General features: G+C 38.7%; 1 protein-coding gene across 1 annotated transcript in view; it reads left to right on the plus strand.

Annotated features, from left to right (window-relative positions):
- MORC1 (MORC family CW-type zinc finger 1) overlaps positions 1-14,631 on the plus strand; it is a 144,174-nt gene that overhangs the window by 75,704 nt on the left and 53,839 nt on the right. Inside the window, 2 exon segments of the mRNA XM_064495638.1 lie at positions 2,621-2,726; positions 7,582-7,720. Of these exon segments, the coding sequence (XP_064351708.1) occupies positions 2,621-2,726; positions 7,582-7,720 (245 nt within the window).

A 14,631-nucleotide genomic window follows, 5' to 3' on the forward strand; every position in this document is an offset into this window, starting at 1 on the left:
AAGACAAGGTTCTTGCTTTCAAGGAGATTTAGGTCTAGAAGAAAGGTTAAGATGAGCATGCAAATAATTATAATAGAGGTGAAAATAATGTAAATGATGGGAAAGAGACATAAAGTTCTTTGGGGGTTCAAAGAGTAGGGGGAAGAGGAAGTTGAAGCAAGGCTTCTGGCAGAGGTGGACTTTTGAAAGGCAGAGCTGTAGCTGGAAGTGTGTGTTAGTATCAGGTGTATCCTTCAGCTAATATTTTTGTGATGGAATAATAGAAACAGTCATTTTCCTGTTTTTAATACTCAACACTGTGTTAACATATATAGTAGGTACTTAGTAATTGACTACTGAATGAATGAATGATGAATAAATAATGAGACAAAACTATTAGGCTGAGTAAACATGTTAAATGGCCTTGAATGCCAGGATAAGGAGTTTTTACTTTAATAAGCAATGGAGAGGCATTGGAAGCTTTTCAAAAAGAGAGTGATATCATTGGAGCATTGAACACTTATTGTTGCCTTGGATATGTCTTCTAGCCACTATACCATGGGTTAGAGAATTAAAGACAGTCCCTATTGTCTGCAAGGAATCTGCCATCCAGTGGGGAGGACAGTCAAGCAAACAAACAAAAAAAAGCACACTGTAGTGTGCAAAATAGTGTAATTATTTACACACGGCTGAAGGAATACCCCAATCTTTAGCCTGGAGTGGTCTAAATAGGACCTGACTGGTTAGATGTCACTTGCAGTAAGCTTGCTCTGGCAGCTCAGGGCAGAATGATTTGGAGGGAGGGCTAGAGCAAAGATTAGGGTCAGACCTCTGATGATACTACAGGCATAATCCAGGATCCAGGTGAGAAATTGTAAATGTCTGAGAAAAGGCATGGCAGTGAGATTTAAGAGGAACACCCATGACAGATACTTAGAAGGTATAATTGAGGAAATTGATGACTATATGCAACAACCTCCTGAATGATAGTAAGAATGGCTAAAAATCACTCTGTGTTTTTGATATGTGCAAGGTACTGCCAGAATCCATTCTCCAGTACCTGAGAGCTGTATGAAATTGGGCCAATTCCTTAACTTCTCTAAGCCTCAGTTTTCTTATTTATAAAATGAGGTTAGTATTTGTAGCTACATTATACAGTTTAGTGAAAATATAATTAATTAACACATGTAAAAGTTTACTAAGTGCTTAAGATAGTATACTAGAGTTCTCCAGAGAAACAGAACCAGCAGAATAGATGAACATATGGGTGGATGAATGGATGGATGGAAAGGTAGATAGACAGATAGGTATTAATTATAGAGAATTGGTGCACATAATTATGGAGGCTTACAAGTCCCAAGATCTGTTGTCAGCAAGCTGGGGACCCAGAAGAGCCATGGTTTAATTTCAGTTTCAATCTGAAGGCCTAAAAACCAGAAGAGCCAATGATGTCTTTTCAATCTAAATGTTGACAAGCTTGATACCTAGGAAGAGTTGATGTTTTAGTTTTTTGGAATGTGGGGAAAAGCTAATGTCCCAGTTCAAGACAGTCAGAAAGAAGCCCCTCTTACTCTTAAGAGAGTCAGCCTTTTTTTTGCTCTATTCATGCCTTCAACTGATTTGATGAGGCTCACCCACATTAGGAAGAACAATCTGCTTTACTCATTCTACCAACTCAAATGTTAACCTCATCCAAAAGACCCTTACATATATACTCAGAATAATGTTTGACCAAATATCCAGGCACTCCATAGTCCAGTCAAATTGACACATAAAATTAACTATTACCAATAATATTGAGCAATGTTGGTTTTTATCATTAGTATTATTTCATTTAATTCTTAGTAACCCTTTTAGGTAAGTACTAAAATTAATCTCTTTTTACAGGTGATGATACTGAAACAGAGAGAAGTAATTTTTCCTAGGTCATTGAGGTGGTAATTATGGAGCTATTCAGATTCTTAACTACTGTGCACCCTGCCTCCATCTTAGATGAACAGAGAGAAGTATTTACTTAACAGCCATTAGCACTGTGTCCGAAGGGAATTCAGGAGTAAAGTGAAGCATAGGCTGCAGAGGGTAGGGTGCAAAAGCAAAGAGGGACTGAAAGGGAGAAATGGACGAAGTAGTCAGTAAATAGAGACTGGAGAGTAGGATAAGAGCAGCTTTTGAAAGTACAGAACAAGGAAGTGTATAAATGGTAGAGAGAGCTTGATTTCCTAGTTATGGTGGTTGTGTGGTTGGAGATGGAAAGTGGTGTTGCCAGCAGTTAGATAACAGGTCAGAAAAAATGCGGGAGTCAAGTCACTGGAAGTCTCATGTAGTTTAAGAAAAAATAAAGAGGGATGGATTACTTAAGATTCTTTTGGCTGAAACTAGCAGAAACCAACTGGAAAGAACTTAAGCAATAATAGTGACAACAGCAACAGCAACAACAATTTATTGATGGTGTCCTTGGGTAGCTCATAGAATCCTAAACTGTTTGTGCCACCAAATATAGTGGTATAGTGTCAAGGATTCACTTGTCATTGGATTGAAAGATAGCTCATACTTCTGGTATATGCAGTCTGACATCCTACTCTGATAGGTTCACTTCTGATTGTGATCTTTCTTGTGTGTGATTTTGCTTTGATGATTTTAGATCTTTGCCTTAAATGGAGAGTCTTGCCTTCCTCTACTCATTACCAGGAGAAAGAATCTTTTGACATCTGGATTTGTGCTAATAACCCTAATCTCCAGGAAAACAGGTAATTTTTGATAGTTTTCTAAAATTCTTTATCCATTTCTAATTCCTAAAATATGCATGTGTGAAACTGGAAAATGTCAGCTATAGATACATTTTAGCAATAGTAGCTGTCATCTCTGGAAGGGCATTTCGTTAGTGCTCTTTTCCATCAAGTTGAAAGAGACCTGGGTGTAACTTTTTATAAACAATGGCTGTGCGGCTCTGTGCTTCCACTGTTGGGAGAACTCGACCTGGTGTTTAAAAGTTCTGCCTTCCAGTTCGTTTTCACACAACATACAATCTTATCGTGCAGGAGTTTTACCTAGAGGGTGTCTCCAGAGGCACTAAACTGTTAGATCATGTGCTTTTTCTGTTTAAGACATATATTGATTTCATTGCTTTGTGCTCTTGGAGGAAGAAGTTCAAACTAAAACAGGAAAAAGACTGATTAAATATTGATGAATGGCAATGTTATTACAAGCCCTTTTTGACTTATATTCTTTTCCTTGGCAGAGGGGAGAGTTAATACTCCTCTTTAACAAAGGCACCCCTAAGTCAAGCATTGCATTTCCATGGAGTACTAAGTCCTTTGGCCTGGATAAGTGGATCAATATTACTAATACAGACATTAGGGTAGTAACTCCTGTTTGATTATTTTTATCCAGCCCTGAAAAGAAAAGCAATTGAAAAAAATTAAAAAGAAGAAAATATTTAGAAACTGCTACTAAAACCCCTTCCACCTGGAGTCCCCAGGTTAATAATATTTAGAGAGTAATGAAAACTGTCAGAGGTGACAGGGGCTCTTAGATTTTACATGGCCCAGGGGTTTTATTCAATCTTCTTTTCTCGCTTTCAGAACCTGTTTTTTCCCCCCCAAAATAAAATGTCTCTGACTCCAACTATATGAAACAGATAAAAACAGAACTGTCCTGATTGCATTAGAGACTGAAAATCTGGGGGCCAAAGGTATCCACTTCTCACTTCTGTTCCCTACTTTCTGCTAGAGTATAAAGCTCCAGGGAGCATGATTCTAAAACACTGATCTAGTCTCACTTCTTCATTTTAGAGAAGTGGAAATTGAAGCCCAAGTTGGGGCATGAGAAACCTGTTCATGAAGCCACTGGCCCGGGTTTCTGACTCCTAACCTGATTCCAGCCCTAACTTGGAACAAAGTTAAAGCTCAGTTCCAATATTAGGAATAGTCTGATGTGGGAGGAGGGTGTAGCTCTGTGGTAGAGCGTGTGCCTAGCACGCACGAGGTCCTGGTTTCCGTCCCCTGTACCTCCATTAAAATAAATAAATTGAATATATATATGTATGCATATATATATGACAATCTTTTAAGAAAAGGATAGTGTGATATGTAGTATTTTTATTGTTATTATTTTTACCTAAGTATTCTTTAAAAGAAGTTTTGTTGTTTTGGTTTCGTTTTTAAAATTTCTGTGTGGAATGAGCTGTGCTTGGAAATGTAAATAAAATTTGTTCAAACCCCCAGCTGTTAAAAAAAAAAGTGCGCTGGGGAATTAATAATAATGATCACTTACCGTGAGCTAGGAACTTTGATACAGTGTAGGACAGCGTTTAGAGTTCAGACTCTGGGGCCACCTGCCAGGGTTTGACTCCTGGCTCCATTAGCTGTGAAGCCTTGGACAAAAGATATTACCTCTCTTTAACTCATCTTTACCATCACATAGAATGGAGGGTAGTAATGGTACCTTTTGCGTCTTTTCTAGGCCTAGCATAGCCCCTTGTAGGGACTATTTAAGTCCCTGGTCTCTGGGGGCCCCCTCATAAGCCATGAGAATTTAGGTTCTTCCCACAGTTCTAACCGTGTATCTGTGACTTCTTAGACCAGTGTTAGGTACTGTCAAACCCACAGAACTGGGATTCTGTCCTCTATCGCCTCCCTTGTCTTCAGCTCACCAATGTCCTTGAATAGGCAGACTTTCGCCCTGTTTTCCTTGAAAAATGATGTCATCACAGAACAGTGTAAAATTAGTTTCAAAGCTGTATTAATTCTGTCTCTTACACATCAAAATTCTGCCACTTGTGACGACAGGCAAGATAAATTTGCCATGTTGACAGAAAACTGATGGACCTTAAAAGCCTGAAATGCAAAAAAATCTTCTTACATTTATAATTTCTTAAGTCCTTGATTCTTTAAATATACTGACATAATTTTGACCATCTGTATTTCATTTCCACTGAAAAGATTATGACAAAAAATATGCTTAAAGTGATAGCAAGAGACTTAGAAATGGGAGATGTAGAGAAAAACTTCTGATTACAAGGGCAGTTACTTGTGAGTTGACACTTCCTTTACGGGAGATCATTAAACAGCTCTGCAGATGAAGATTCCCAGGGGAAGAGAAGTTGATCTGAGGGCCTCGCTCAGTCCTCTGATTCAACATGGTTGGATGGACTGTGCATCCTTTGAGAATATGCTCCCAAATAGCAAAACCCTGATATAAATGTGCAGTGGGATTTGGACAGGATCACTTAAAATAGCTGTATTAAAGTGATGAGAAGTGAAGTATACTTATTTATTAGGCAGATGGTGGAAGGACAGAGTAATAGGGTGAAAGGTGGCATTGTCTGTGTTTACAGAAAATGTAGTTTATGGTCAGCAGTTAATTGCCAATTGTCAGCTAGGTTAATACCAATGAACAGTATTTGAATGAACAACGTCTGCCCAGAACTTAGGCAAGAAACATAATAATAGCTCTCTCTTACATAGCAATTATGTCATCTCATCTTTCCAATAACAGTATGAACTTATTTCATTTCTCCGAGGAGAAAACAGTGAGGCTAAGGGAAGTCCAGTGACTTGTCCAGGATTCCTCGTTAGACCTGAAATGTGAAGCCAAGCACTTTGATGCAAACCCTGCACTTTTTCTGCCTTACCACACCACCCACCCTCTGAAGGGATCCTTATTTCAGGAAGCCTGATTCTAGACACTTTATGGTGACAAAACACACCATTTTACAAATGGTATTATTCAGAGTTGGTGACCCAGGCAGGGTAAGATGGAGCCATTGTTTTTCAGACCACTGAAGCCTCTTTTTGTTTTCCACTTTAGACACAGAGAGAGGCTAGACATTTCTGTCACAGTACCCAGGAAATAGACATCAATACACTTCCATTACATTCATTCTGTGCATTTATCTGTATTGAAAATAGGGATCACCAGCAGGGTAAAAATGATGCCTATTTTTTGACTAAACCAAAAAGTCTGAATTTTGAAAAGGATGTTGAAAAATATCTATGGTCTGTATTGCACATTAAAATCTAATTGTTTCCAAAAATCTTTGAAGACAATTGAATGGATTGCATTTTAATAAAATACCTGAAGTTTCTCTTTCCTAAGTAAAAAACTTAATGCTGCCAAAAGGTTCTTTTCACAAATGAAATAGAAACCTGTATAGGTACCACCCCACAGGTGTCTTTAAATGAACACTGCAGGTGGTTATATATATATAGGTAGGTGTTCCCTGTTTTGTTTACCTACCACCTTTTTTTGAAAATAACAATAAAAACAAATACCATATGTAGGTGGAATTAAGTGTTTCTTCACAGTAGTACCTGAATTTGATTGTAGTCCTTACACTTCTCTGTTGGTGGGGGCAAGAAAAATATATGCTGCAGCCTTGAAAAATAGAGAAATACAGTGGGCGTGTGAGGCTTCATTTTCCCTGCACTGTTTCCGGTGGGAGACATCCCTCTCTCTGTTGTCAACCTCCTCCTCCCTTTCCTGGCTTAGCGCTCATTTATTTTATAACACTTTCCCTGCTTTGTGGCACCTATCAATCAGGGAAAGCCCTTGTGTTAGGCAGGCTCTAGGAACTGACCTCCCTCTGCGTTCTGCCCCACCACCGCACATCCTCAGACACACCCTGAATCGAGGTCCTGTCCGCGAGAGTGGGACTTCTGATCCCTGCCAAGCCTTCATACCAAGGTGAATAAATACATCTCAGTTATTCAACAGTTTGGCTAACTCAGCTCTCCAGCACATAGCCATGAAACCAGGAATAGAAAAGAAAAAAAAAGAGGGCTCAAACCTTCCCAACCATATGTCTCAAAAATCTTTAGTACTTTTTGTAACCATAAGGGAAGCCCCCATCCACAGCTTGTTTATTGCGATTTACTCACAGTTCTACTTGATTGTGTTATACGTGTATTAACCTGCTCATGATTAGAGACATCACAGCAGTGAGGGTGGGAAGCAGGGTGTCGACCAGCAGCAGCCACCCTGACAGCAGCAGGGAGACGAGGTTGTTAGGACGCTGCAGGCAGGCTCATCCAGGCAGCTGGACGAAGGGCTCCCCCACGTGGCTCAGTAACCCCACTGCCCCTGCCCAGGGCATCGCTGAGTGCTGCATCCCACCACGTAGTCGCTGGTCTTCACAGTCATCCTGAGTCATCAAACAAAGGATCCGAGGGTTTCAGAAGCAGAATTATTTGGTATATTTTAGAGAGATATATAGATTCCTATCCCAAATTTTTCTGTGAAAAAAATGTTTGCCAGTAATGAGGTAAGCTTTGGTTATCTAAAAAACATTTTTGCAGAAGGCCTCATTTCATGATAATGAAGGATAAATGAAGCATTAGTAAATAATGAATATTCTCCCATTCTTGTAAATATATCCTACCCACCACATTTTCCATTAAGTTCTTTTCCACGCAGCCTGGAGATTTAAAGTCATGTATTACCTAAACACTCAGTACCATGCTCTATGTGAGAAATGCGGCATTTGAGATTTGGATATAAGCCAGAGAGTTACTCTTTGTAGAAGTACATAATTTTTTACAGGCAGTAAAAATAATTGTATATTTCCTCCTGACATTGTCTCTTGTCCTTGCTGACTGTGAAAAGTTGTTGTCAGATGGAACGTCTGCCTTCCATCCCTCTGGGCACTATGAACACAGTACCACCATCAAAAACTGAGAAAGAGAAGCAACTTCGAGAGTCAGTCCAAAGGTATCAGAATCGACTGGCAGAACAGCCTCGACAGGTGAGCAGTTAGTAATTCTTTCCCAAATCTACCAGACTCTGGAGCTGTTGGTTTCATGACTACATGTGGTTTACCTAAGTAAAATGTGTAGCCTCTTTTTTCTATCTTTTTTGTCACCTTCTTTAAATTTTGGATCCAAGGACTGTTCTAGAGGTGATACAAGGGCTTCAGGGGTCCAGGAGGGGAGAAATCTTCAAATAATAATGTATTTTATACATGTTACCTAAGTCCATCTACATAACAGTGTGTATGAGGAACAGGGGAATATATTTCCACTCTAGGATGTGCATACAGCCTCGTGGAGGTCAGCCAGAGTGTCGAAGGTCACATGGTCAAGACTGGGATACAGGTCTGTATGATGCCAAAGACTAGACTCTTTTTATTTCATTAGGCTTCCTCCCTGAGGGTAGATTTTTGAGGTAAAGGGTTGTTCTTTTAAAAAATGTTAGCCCATTAATACAGGAACTCAAAGTCATATTTAATTGTTAAGAAAATGCAATAAATAAAACATTACTATCAGTAAATGTAGGTAACCATGACAATTGCAAGTGAAAGAAAAAGTGGCATGCAGAATTACTGTTTTAATCTCCTAACTAATAAAGTAATTACATCTCTGTTCATAGATTTAGCACCCCAATTCAGCATTTTTAAATTGTGTAGCCTGTCAGGTTCCTCAAATAGAAGCTGAGGAGGTCAGCACCATATGCCCAAATGTCTTGACTCCTGTGAAGTTGTCAGGAAAGAAAATGCTCATCTGAATAGAAAATTCCCTTTCTGAGTGGGAGTTAAGACACCCAAGCTTAACAGCTGATTATGAACTGTATTCTTGAGTTCTTAGAAGATAAACTTTCTTTTCTACCTCAGCTTCGTCTTCGTCTCCCTCCCACTTCACGAGGGATCTGCTGTGTGAGTCCAGCCACCACCTGGGATCACAACCAGAAAAGCCTGACCTCCCCTTTTAGCCTGTAGTCTCAGGGTCTTTTGGGAAAGATTCTGAAAGTCATTTGAAACATACTCTCCTAAGCATTCTTCAACCCCTAAAAGTGGCTCAACTTTTCACAATTCTTAGAGCTTCTAGTTGCAGGTTTAATAACACTCGGAAGTAAAGATATCAGCACCTGTGGTTATTTTAATAAACAATTAGGTGCAGTCAGATCTTTTCAATGTGCAATATCTTAATTTGTTTTGTTTCATACTTTGTTTACCACTCCTTGTAGCTTTGTGAAGGCATTCAGCACATCCTGAATTGATTTTTACCTTTATTGCAGTCTCTGGATTTTTTTTTTTACTATCAAGGTCAGAGCTGACCCTTGGATAGAGATGGTGCCAGTCATGATGTCTTAATTACCTTGTTGTTTGTTTAGTATCAGATGTTTTATTCATCTTAGAGGTAGAGATTTTGATGGAGACTGATAGAGTAACACATTTGAGCCATCTTATTCTTTCTTTCTTGGTAGTTGATTTTTTTGTAAAAATTTGCTCCAGGTTTATAGATTCAGTCTATTTCAGATATAAATGACAAAGTTTAGCAGTGCTTAAATAGAAACCTACTCTCATCAGTTCAAAGGGCATAGAAGATTCCTCACCATCCTCCCCTCCTCCTTTTTGTGAAAATAATTCTCACATCTTTAACACACTGCAGGTACTCAGTACCCTTAACTGGCCCTGGCAGTCAAGGAGAAGTTTGGTTCCACCCAGCCATGGGCAACCAGTTAACTTTGAAGTGGTCTTTGAGCACATACTTGCCTTTGGGTCTGTCCAGTGTTAGGTATGGTGGGGAATACAGAGTAATTCTGATACCAGAATGTAGGGCCCCTGAATGCAAGGATAGTCTTGGTTTTATACATCATGAGTCTCTATTACCTAATACACTGCCTGGCATGTAGTAAGTACTCAGTAGATAGTTGTTGAACCAATAAATAAAACATGCCCTCCTTTGTGGACTGAATCTAATAGCATTTAAAATTAGCAACCACTGTAAGATAATACTAGTTCAATACTTGTCTGATCTGTAGCTGAAACTAGATTAGAAGTTTATTACAAGGAGATAGTGAGGGAAGCTTCATTCAAACAAAGTTTTGTAGAGGAAGCGGCCCTCAGCTTGTATCTTGAAGTCTGTTTAAGGTAAAGAGAGGGAAGGACAGGGTGTTCCGGGTGAGAAGAACATTATAAGTGAAGACTTGGAGATAAGCGTGAGTTTGTTTCTTCATGGGAACAGTGTTTTAAGGCACATGCTAAACTTATGTATTTTTAAAAACAAACAGCATTTGTGTGACAGGTCTGTCTTTTAAACACTGTGTAACTCATTATAAAATATGGTAATTACTGAATAGAAGACCTCTGAAAGGTGACTGCAATCCCTTTTTCACAGAAATAATTTATAAAATATTAAAAAGAACTATGTTGGTGACAGCTACCTGCTGTGAGAAAAAAATACTCAAAACCATACAGTGCTCAGTGAGAATTTACTTCCTTCCTGGCTGCCTTTTAGAAGAAGTGCTGTTAGGCTGTGACACAGGCAAGGGTGGGAAGATCAGAAAAACAGGGCATTGGTGCCACTGAGGTTTGGTGCAGATGTGATCAGGTGTAGGGTAGACACCACTGGAAAACCAAATAACAGCTAGAATATGACCATGGTTCCACTGTGTCATCGGTGGTGCCCATTCTCTCATTATCAGGAAATAAGAAGATGTATGCCATGTAATGATGGTTTGCTCACCTCCTGTTCTCTCTTCCTGCCTCCCACTACAACCAGTGCTCACTTACCCACTGATTAAGCCTGGGGAGCAAATGTAAAAATGACCTGAATCTGCACATCCCATTTCTTACTCTCTTGCATTTCACCTTTAATGGCAGAAGTTATCCTGATCTGGAAAATGAAGAATTGGCTTGACAAATCAGAGACCTTTCTGGATCTTAGATTCTTTGGTTCTGTGTCACTGACAACCAGGAGGGATAGAATCATGGTAGGAAAGGTAATATTATTGTAGTAGTACCAGAAATCAGTAGCTACAGACTCTTCTCCACCCCTCATCCACCCTACTGGTATGGAGAGTGACAAAGTCTAAATTCTAGGGGCACCTCTGCAGGATGCCCTAGGTAGAGAAAACTCACAGTGAGTCTGAAAACTGTTCTGGTAAACGAAGTGTCCCAGTGATTAGATCTTATCCTCTGGGAGGGAATGAAATAACTAGGTCCAAAGCTATCATTTCCACAGATAGTATTGTATTTAAGCCCCATAACATTATAGTAGTTCTGTCAGTTACAGCAACAGAGGGAAGTGAATTTCAGAGAATTAAAATAACTTGAATCAATCCACACATCTTTAAATGGTGAAGTTGGACTTTGTGTCTTTTTTTTTTTGCCTACTCCAGCACTGTTCTGCTCACAGTCTCCTACAATAAATACAAAAAGGATATAAGAACATTTACAAAGGCAAGAATCTGATATAATGCAAATCCTATTTGTTAAGGGAAATGTGTAAGTTCAGTAAACCTAATAGAAGGGCTCAAGTCCAAGATGCAATTGATAAACTGTATCAACAAGCCAAGAGCCTCTTCACAAATTGTGCTTCTTTCTGACCGGCGTTCTGCTGTCTCCTTTCTGAGTAGATGAATGAGTATTCCCAGCTCCATGTTTTCCCTCCTTCCTCATTACCTGCTGTTTTCTATACCAAGTGGCAAGTGCCACCTGCTGGCGAAGTGATGAAGCATCTTCATTTTCATTGTCACTCTTGATTGTTTAGCTACTAATGGCATATCATCTGGGTTATTGTTACTCTGTTTTTCAGTAAACCTAGACAAGAATTTTAAAACCGTAGAGTTACAAAATCAGTTCCTCTGCATTTGAGGACTCTCTCCAGTCCTGTTTCACCCAGTTCTCAGTTTTAGCTCACAACTTAGTCTCATCTGTCTTCTATTGTCATGCACATGGAATATATTACAGGTGCATTTCATTCAGGATTTTTTGGTGCCACTTTAAATCCACTTAATGCCTTCAAATCATTATAAGGCAGATGATGAATGTGTGTGTGTGTGTGTATGGCTTGATTCCCTGAATGAAGTCTACTCTACATTTACCCATTTGTACATAAATTAATGGGTAGTGTATTTATATAATCAGTATGTTTGTGCATATGTGCTGTATTGCTTATGTATCTTTAGGTCTTTCTGGGTTAATCTTCCCTGATTAATGTTAATTTCTCATCCCACTGTCCAGGCTCTCTCTAATCTGACACTAGTCCTTCTTTGGTATCAATGTCTTCCCTTTTGTGGAATTCTCCCACTGAGCTGCCCTGTCTTCCTTCTGGGCTGCTCTGGGTGTCCTTATTCCTGCCATTTTGTCTGAAACAACATCTGCCCCTTCCCTAGCCCTTCAAGATCCAAAAATAATGTCATTGCTGTATGAAGTCTTCTCTCATTTCCCTTCCTGTGAAAATATCTCCTTCCTTCTAGTTCCCTTTGCCCTTGATGTGTGTCTGTCTTAAGAGCATGTTTCACTTTCTATCTGGCATTATAGTTAGTTGTGTACCTAATCTGTCTCCTATATTCAACTGTAAGATTTTTGAAAGGGATCATTTTTTATTCATCTTTGCATTCCCAACAACACCTAGGCCTGGACCTTTTATGTAATAGGTTTTTAGTGAGCAAGAAGTGAAAGATTGAAGGAACACATTGATTTATGCAAAATTCTTCACAAATAGGTTCAAAAATAATAAATATTTTGCATTGGATTGGTTGACACTATGTAGGTTAGACTGAAAACCTTCTTCAGATATTACTGGAGACCAAAATGTTCTTATGCTTGGTCAGGATGAAGTGTTGCGTTTGAATGGGAGTACAGGGACTGTATTTGGATTTTATTTGTCTTGTTCGTAGTCTTTGCATCAAACGAATAGCCTTTATAAATGCCATGCCTGTTGAAAAGGAACTCCAGCAGTAGCATTCTGTTCTTTTGTGGTGCTCATGTGGACACAAAAAAATGAAGCAGTGTCGTCTGACCGTTCCCACCTTGGTTGTTTTAGCAGTAAATGTAGAGCAAAAGGGACTCGTCGAACTTTTAGCTGTGTTTTTCAAATTGAAATGGCATATCTGAGTACGGCTTTGTAATGAAGAATGTGAACGCATTTTCCCATTTAGAATTTAATCTTTTTAATGTGTCATTATTGTGTAGGATGCTGAGATTTCAGATTTATATAACTACAGGGACAGTTTCCTTAGAAAATATATTTATTCATCAAGAGTAGTTTTCAGCCTCCTTACGTAAACTGCCATAATCTGAAATTTATGACACCTAAAGACCCTTTCTAACAAGGGGCTGTTGTACTCAGTGTAATTGAAATGTTTTACTTTATTACTCTTGCTACAAAAATCTCATTTCTATATGGTGATGCATTGCTTTTCCAAAAGGAATAATGCATAATATACTCACACCTGTGGGCCCCGTGTTCACAGCATAGCAAATGAGTTGTTACTGCTCATGAAAACTCGTTGAGGGCAGGTATCACGTTCATTTTCTCATTTATCTCCCACCACCACATCTGGCTCCGTGTTGGGCACAGTACCTGTTGAACAGTAGCTGTTCAACTTCTTAGCTTGGTTTACTTGTCCAAATTCTTTTTTTCTTATTGAATTATAATTGATACAGTATTATATTAGTTTCAGGTGTACAACATAATGATTCAATATTTTTATATTTACAAAATGATCACCATGATAAGTCTAGCTACCATCTGCCACCATACAGAGTTATTACAGTATTATTGACTGTGTATTACATCCTCTAATGCTGTACATTAAGATCCTCCGGACTTAACTTATTTTATAACTGGAGGTTTGTACCTCTTAATCCCTTTCACCTATTTGGCCCACGTCCTTGCCCCCTTCCCCTCTGGCAGCCACCAGTTTGTTCTCTTTGTCTATGAATCTCTGTTTTGCTTTGTTTGTTTGTTTTGTTTTTTAGATTCCACATATAAGTGAGATCATATGGTATTTGTCTTTGTCTTTGACTTATTTTACTTAGCTTAATACCCTCTAGGTCCATCCGCATTGTCACAAATGGTAAGACTTCCTTCTCTTTTATGGCTGAGTAATATTCCGTTGTGTGTGTTTGTGTGTGTGTGTTTGTGTGTGTGTGTGTGTGTGTGTGTGTGTGCCACATTTTCTTTATTTGTTCATCTATTCACGGACATTTAGGTTGTTTCCATATATTTGATTTTGTAAATAGTACTGCAGTGAACATAGGGGTAATATTTTTTTTAAATTAGTATGTTTGTTTTCTTCATATAAATATCCCAAAGTAGAATTGCTGGATCATGTAATAGTTCTGTTTTTAGTTTTTTGAAGAATGTCCATACTGTTTTCCATAGTGGCTGCACCAGTTTACATTTTTACCAACAGTGTGCCAGGTTTCCATTTACTCCACATCCTCACAAATAGTTGGTTTTTTTTGTTGTTTGTTTGTTTGTTTATCTTTTTGAGAATAGCCATTCTAACAGGTGTGAGGTGGTATCTCTTTCTAGTTTTGATTTTCATTTCCCTAATGATTAGTCATATCAAGAATCTTTTCGTGTGTCAGTTGGCCATCTGTGTGTCTTTGGGAAAATGTCTATTCAGGTCCCTTGCCCATTTTTTAAACAGGTTGTTTGTTTTTTGATATAGAGTTGTATGAGTCCTTTATATATTTTGGGTATTAACCCCTTATCAGGTAATATCATTTACAAATACCTTCTTCCATTCAGTAAATTGCCTTTTCCTTTTGTTGATGGTTTCCTTCGCTGTACAAAAGCTTTTTCGTTTGATGTAGTCCCATTTGTTTATTTTTGCTTTTGTTGCCCTTGTCTGAGGAGAAATGTCCAGAAAAAAATTTGCTAGGACTGATGTCAAAGAACATATTGCATGTTTTCTTCTTGC

The sequence above is a fragment of the Camelus dromedarius genome, chromosome 2 (genome assembly GCF_036321535.1).
Source record: "Camelus dromedarius isolate mCamDro1 chromosome 2, mCamDro1.pat, whole genome shotgun sequence".
NCBI classification, from domain to species: domain Eukaryota; kingdom Metazoa; phylum Chordata; class Mammalia; order Artiodactyla; family Camelidae; genus Camelus; species Camelus dromedarius.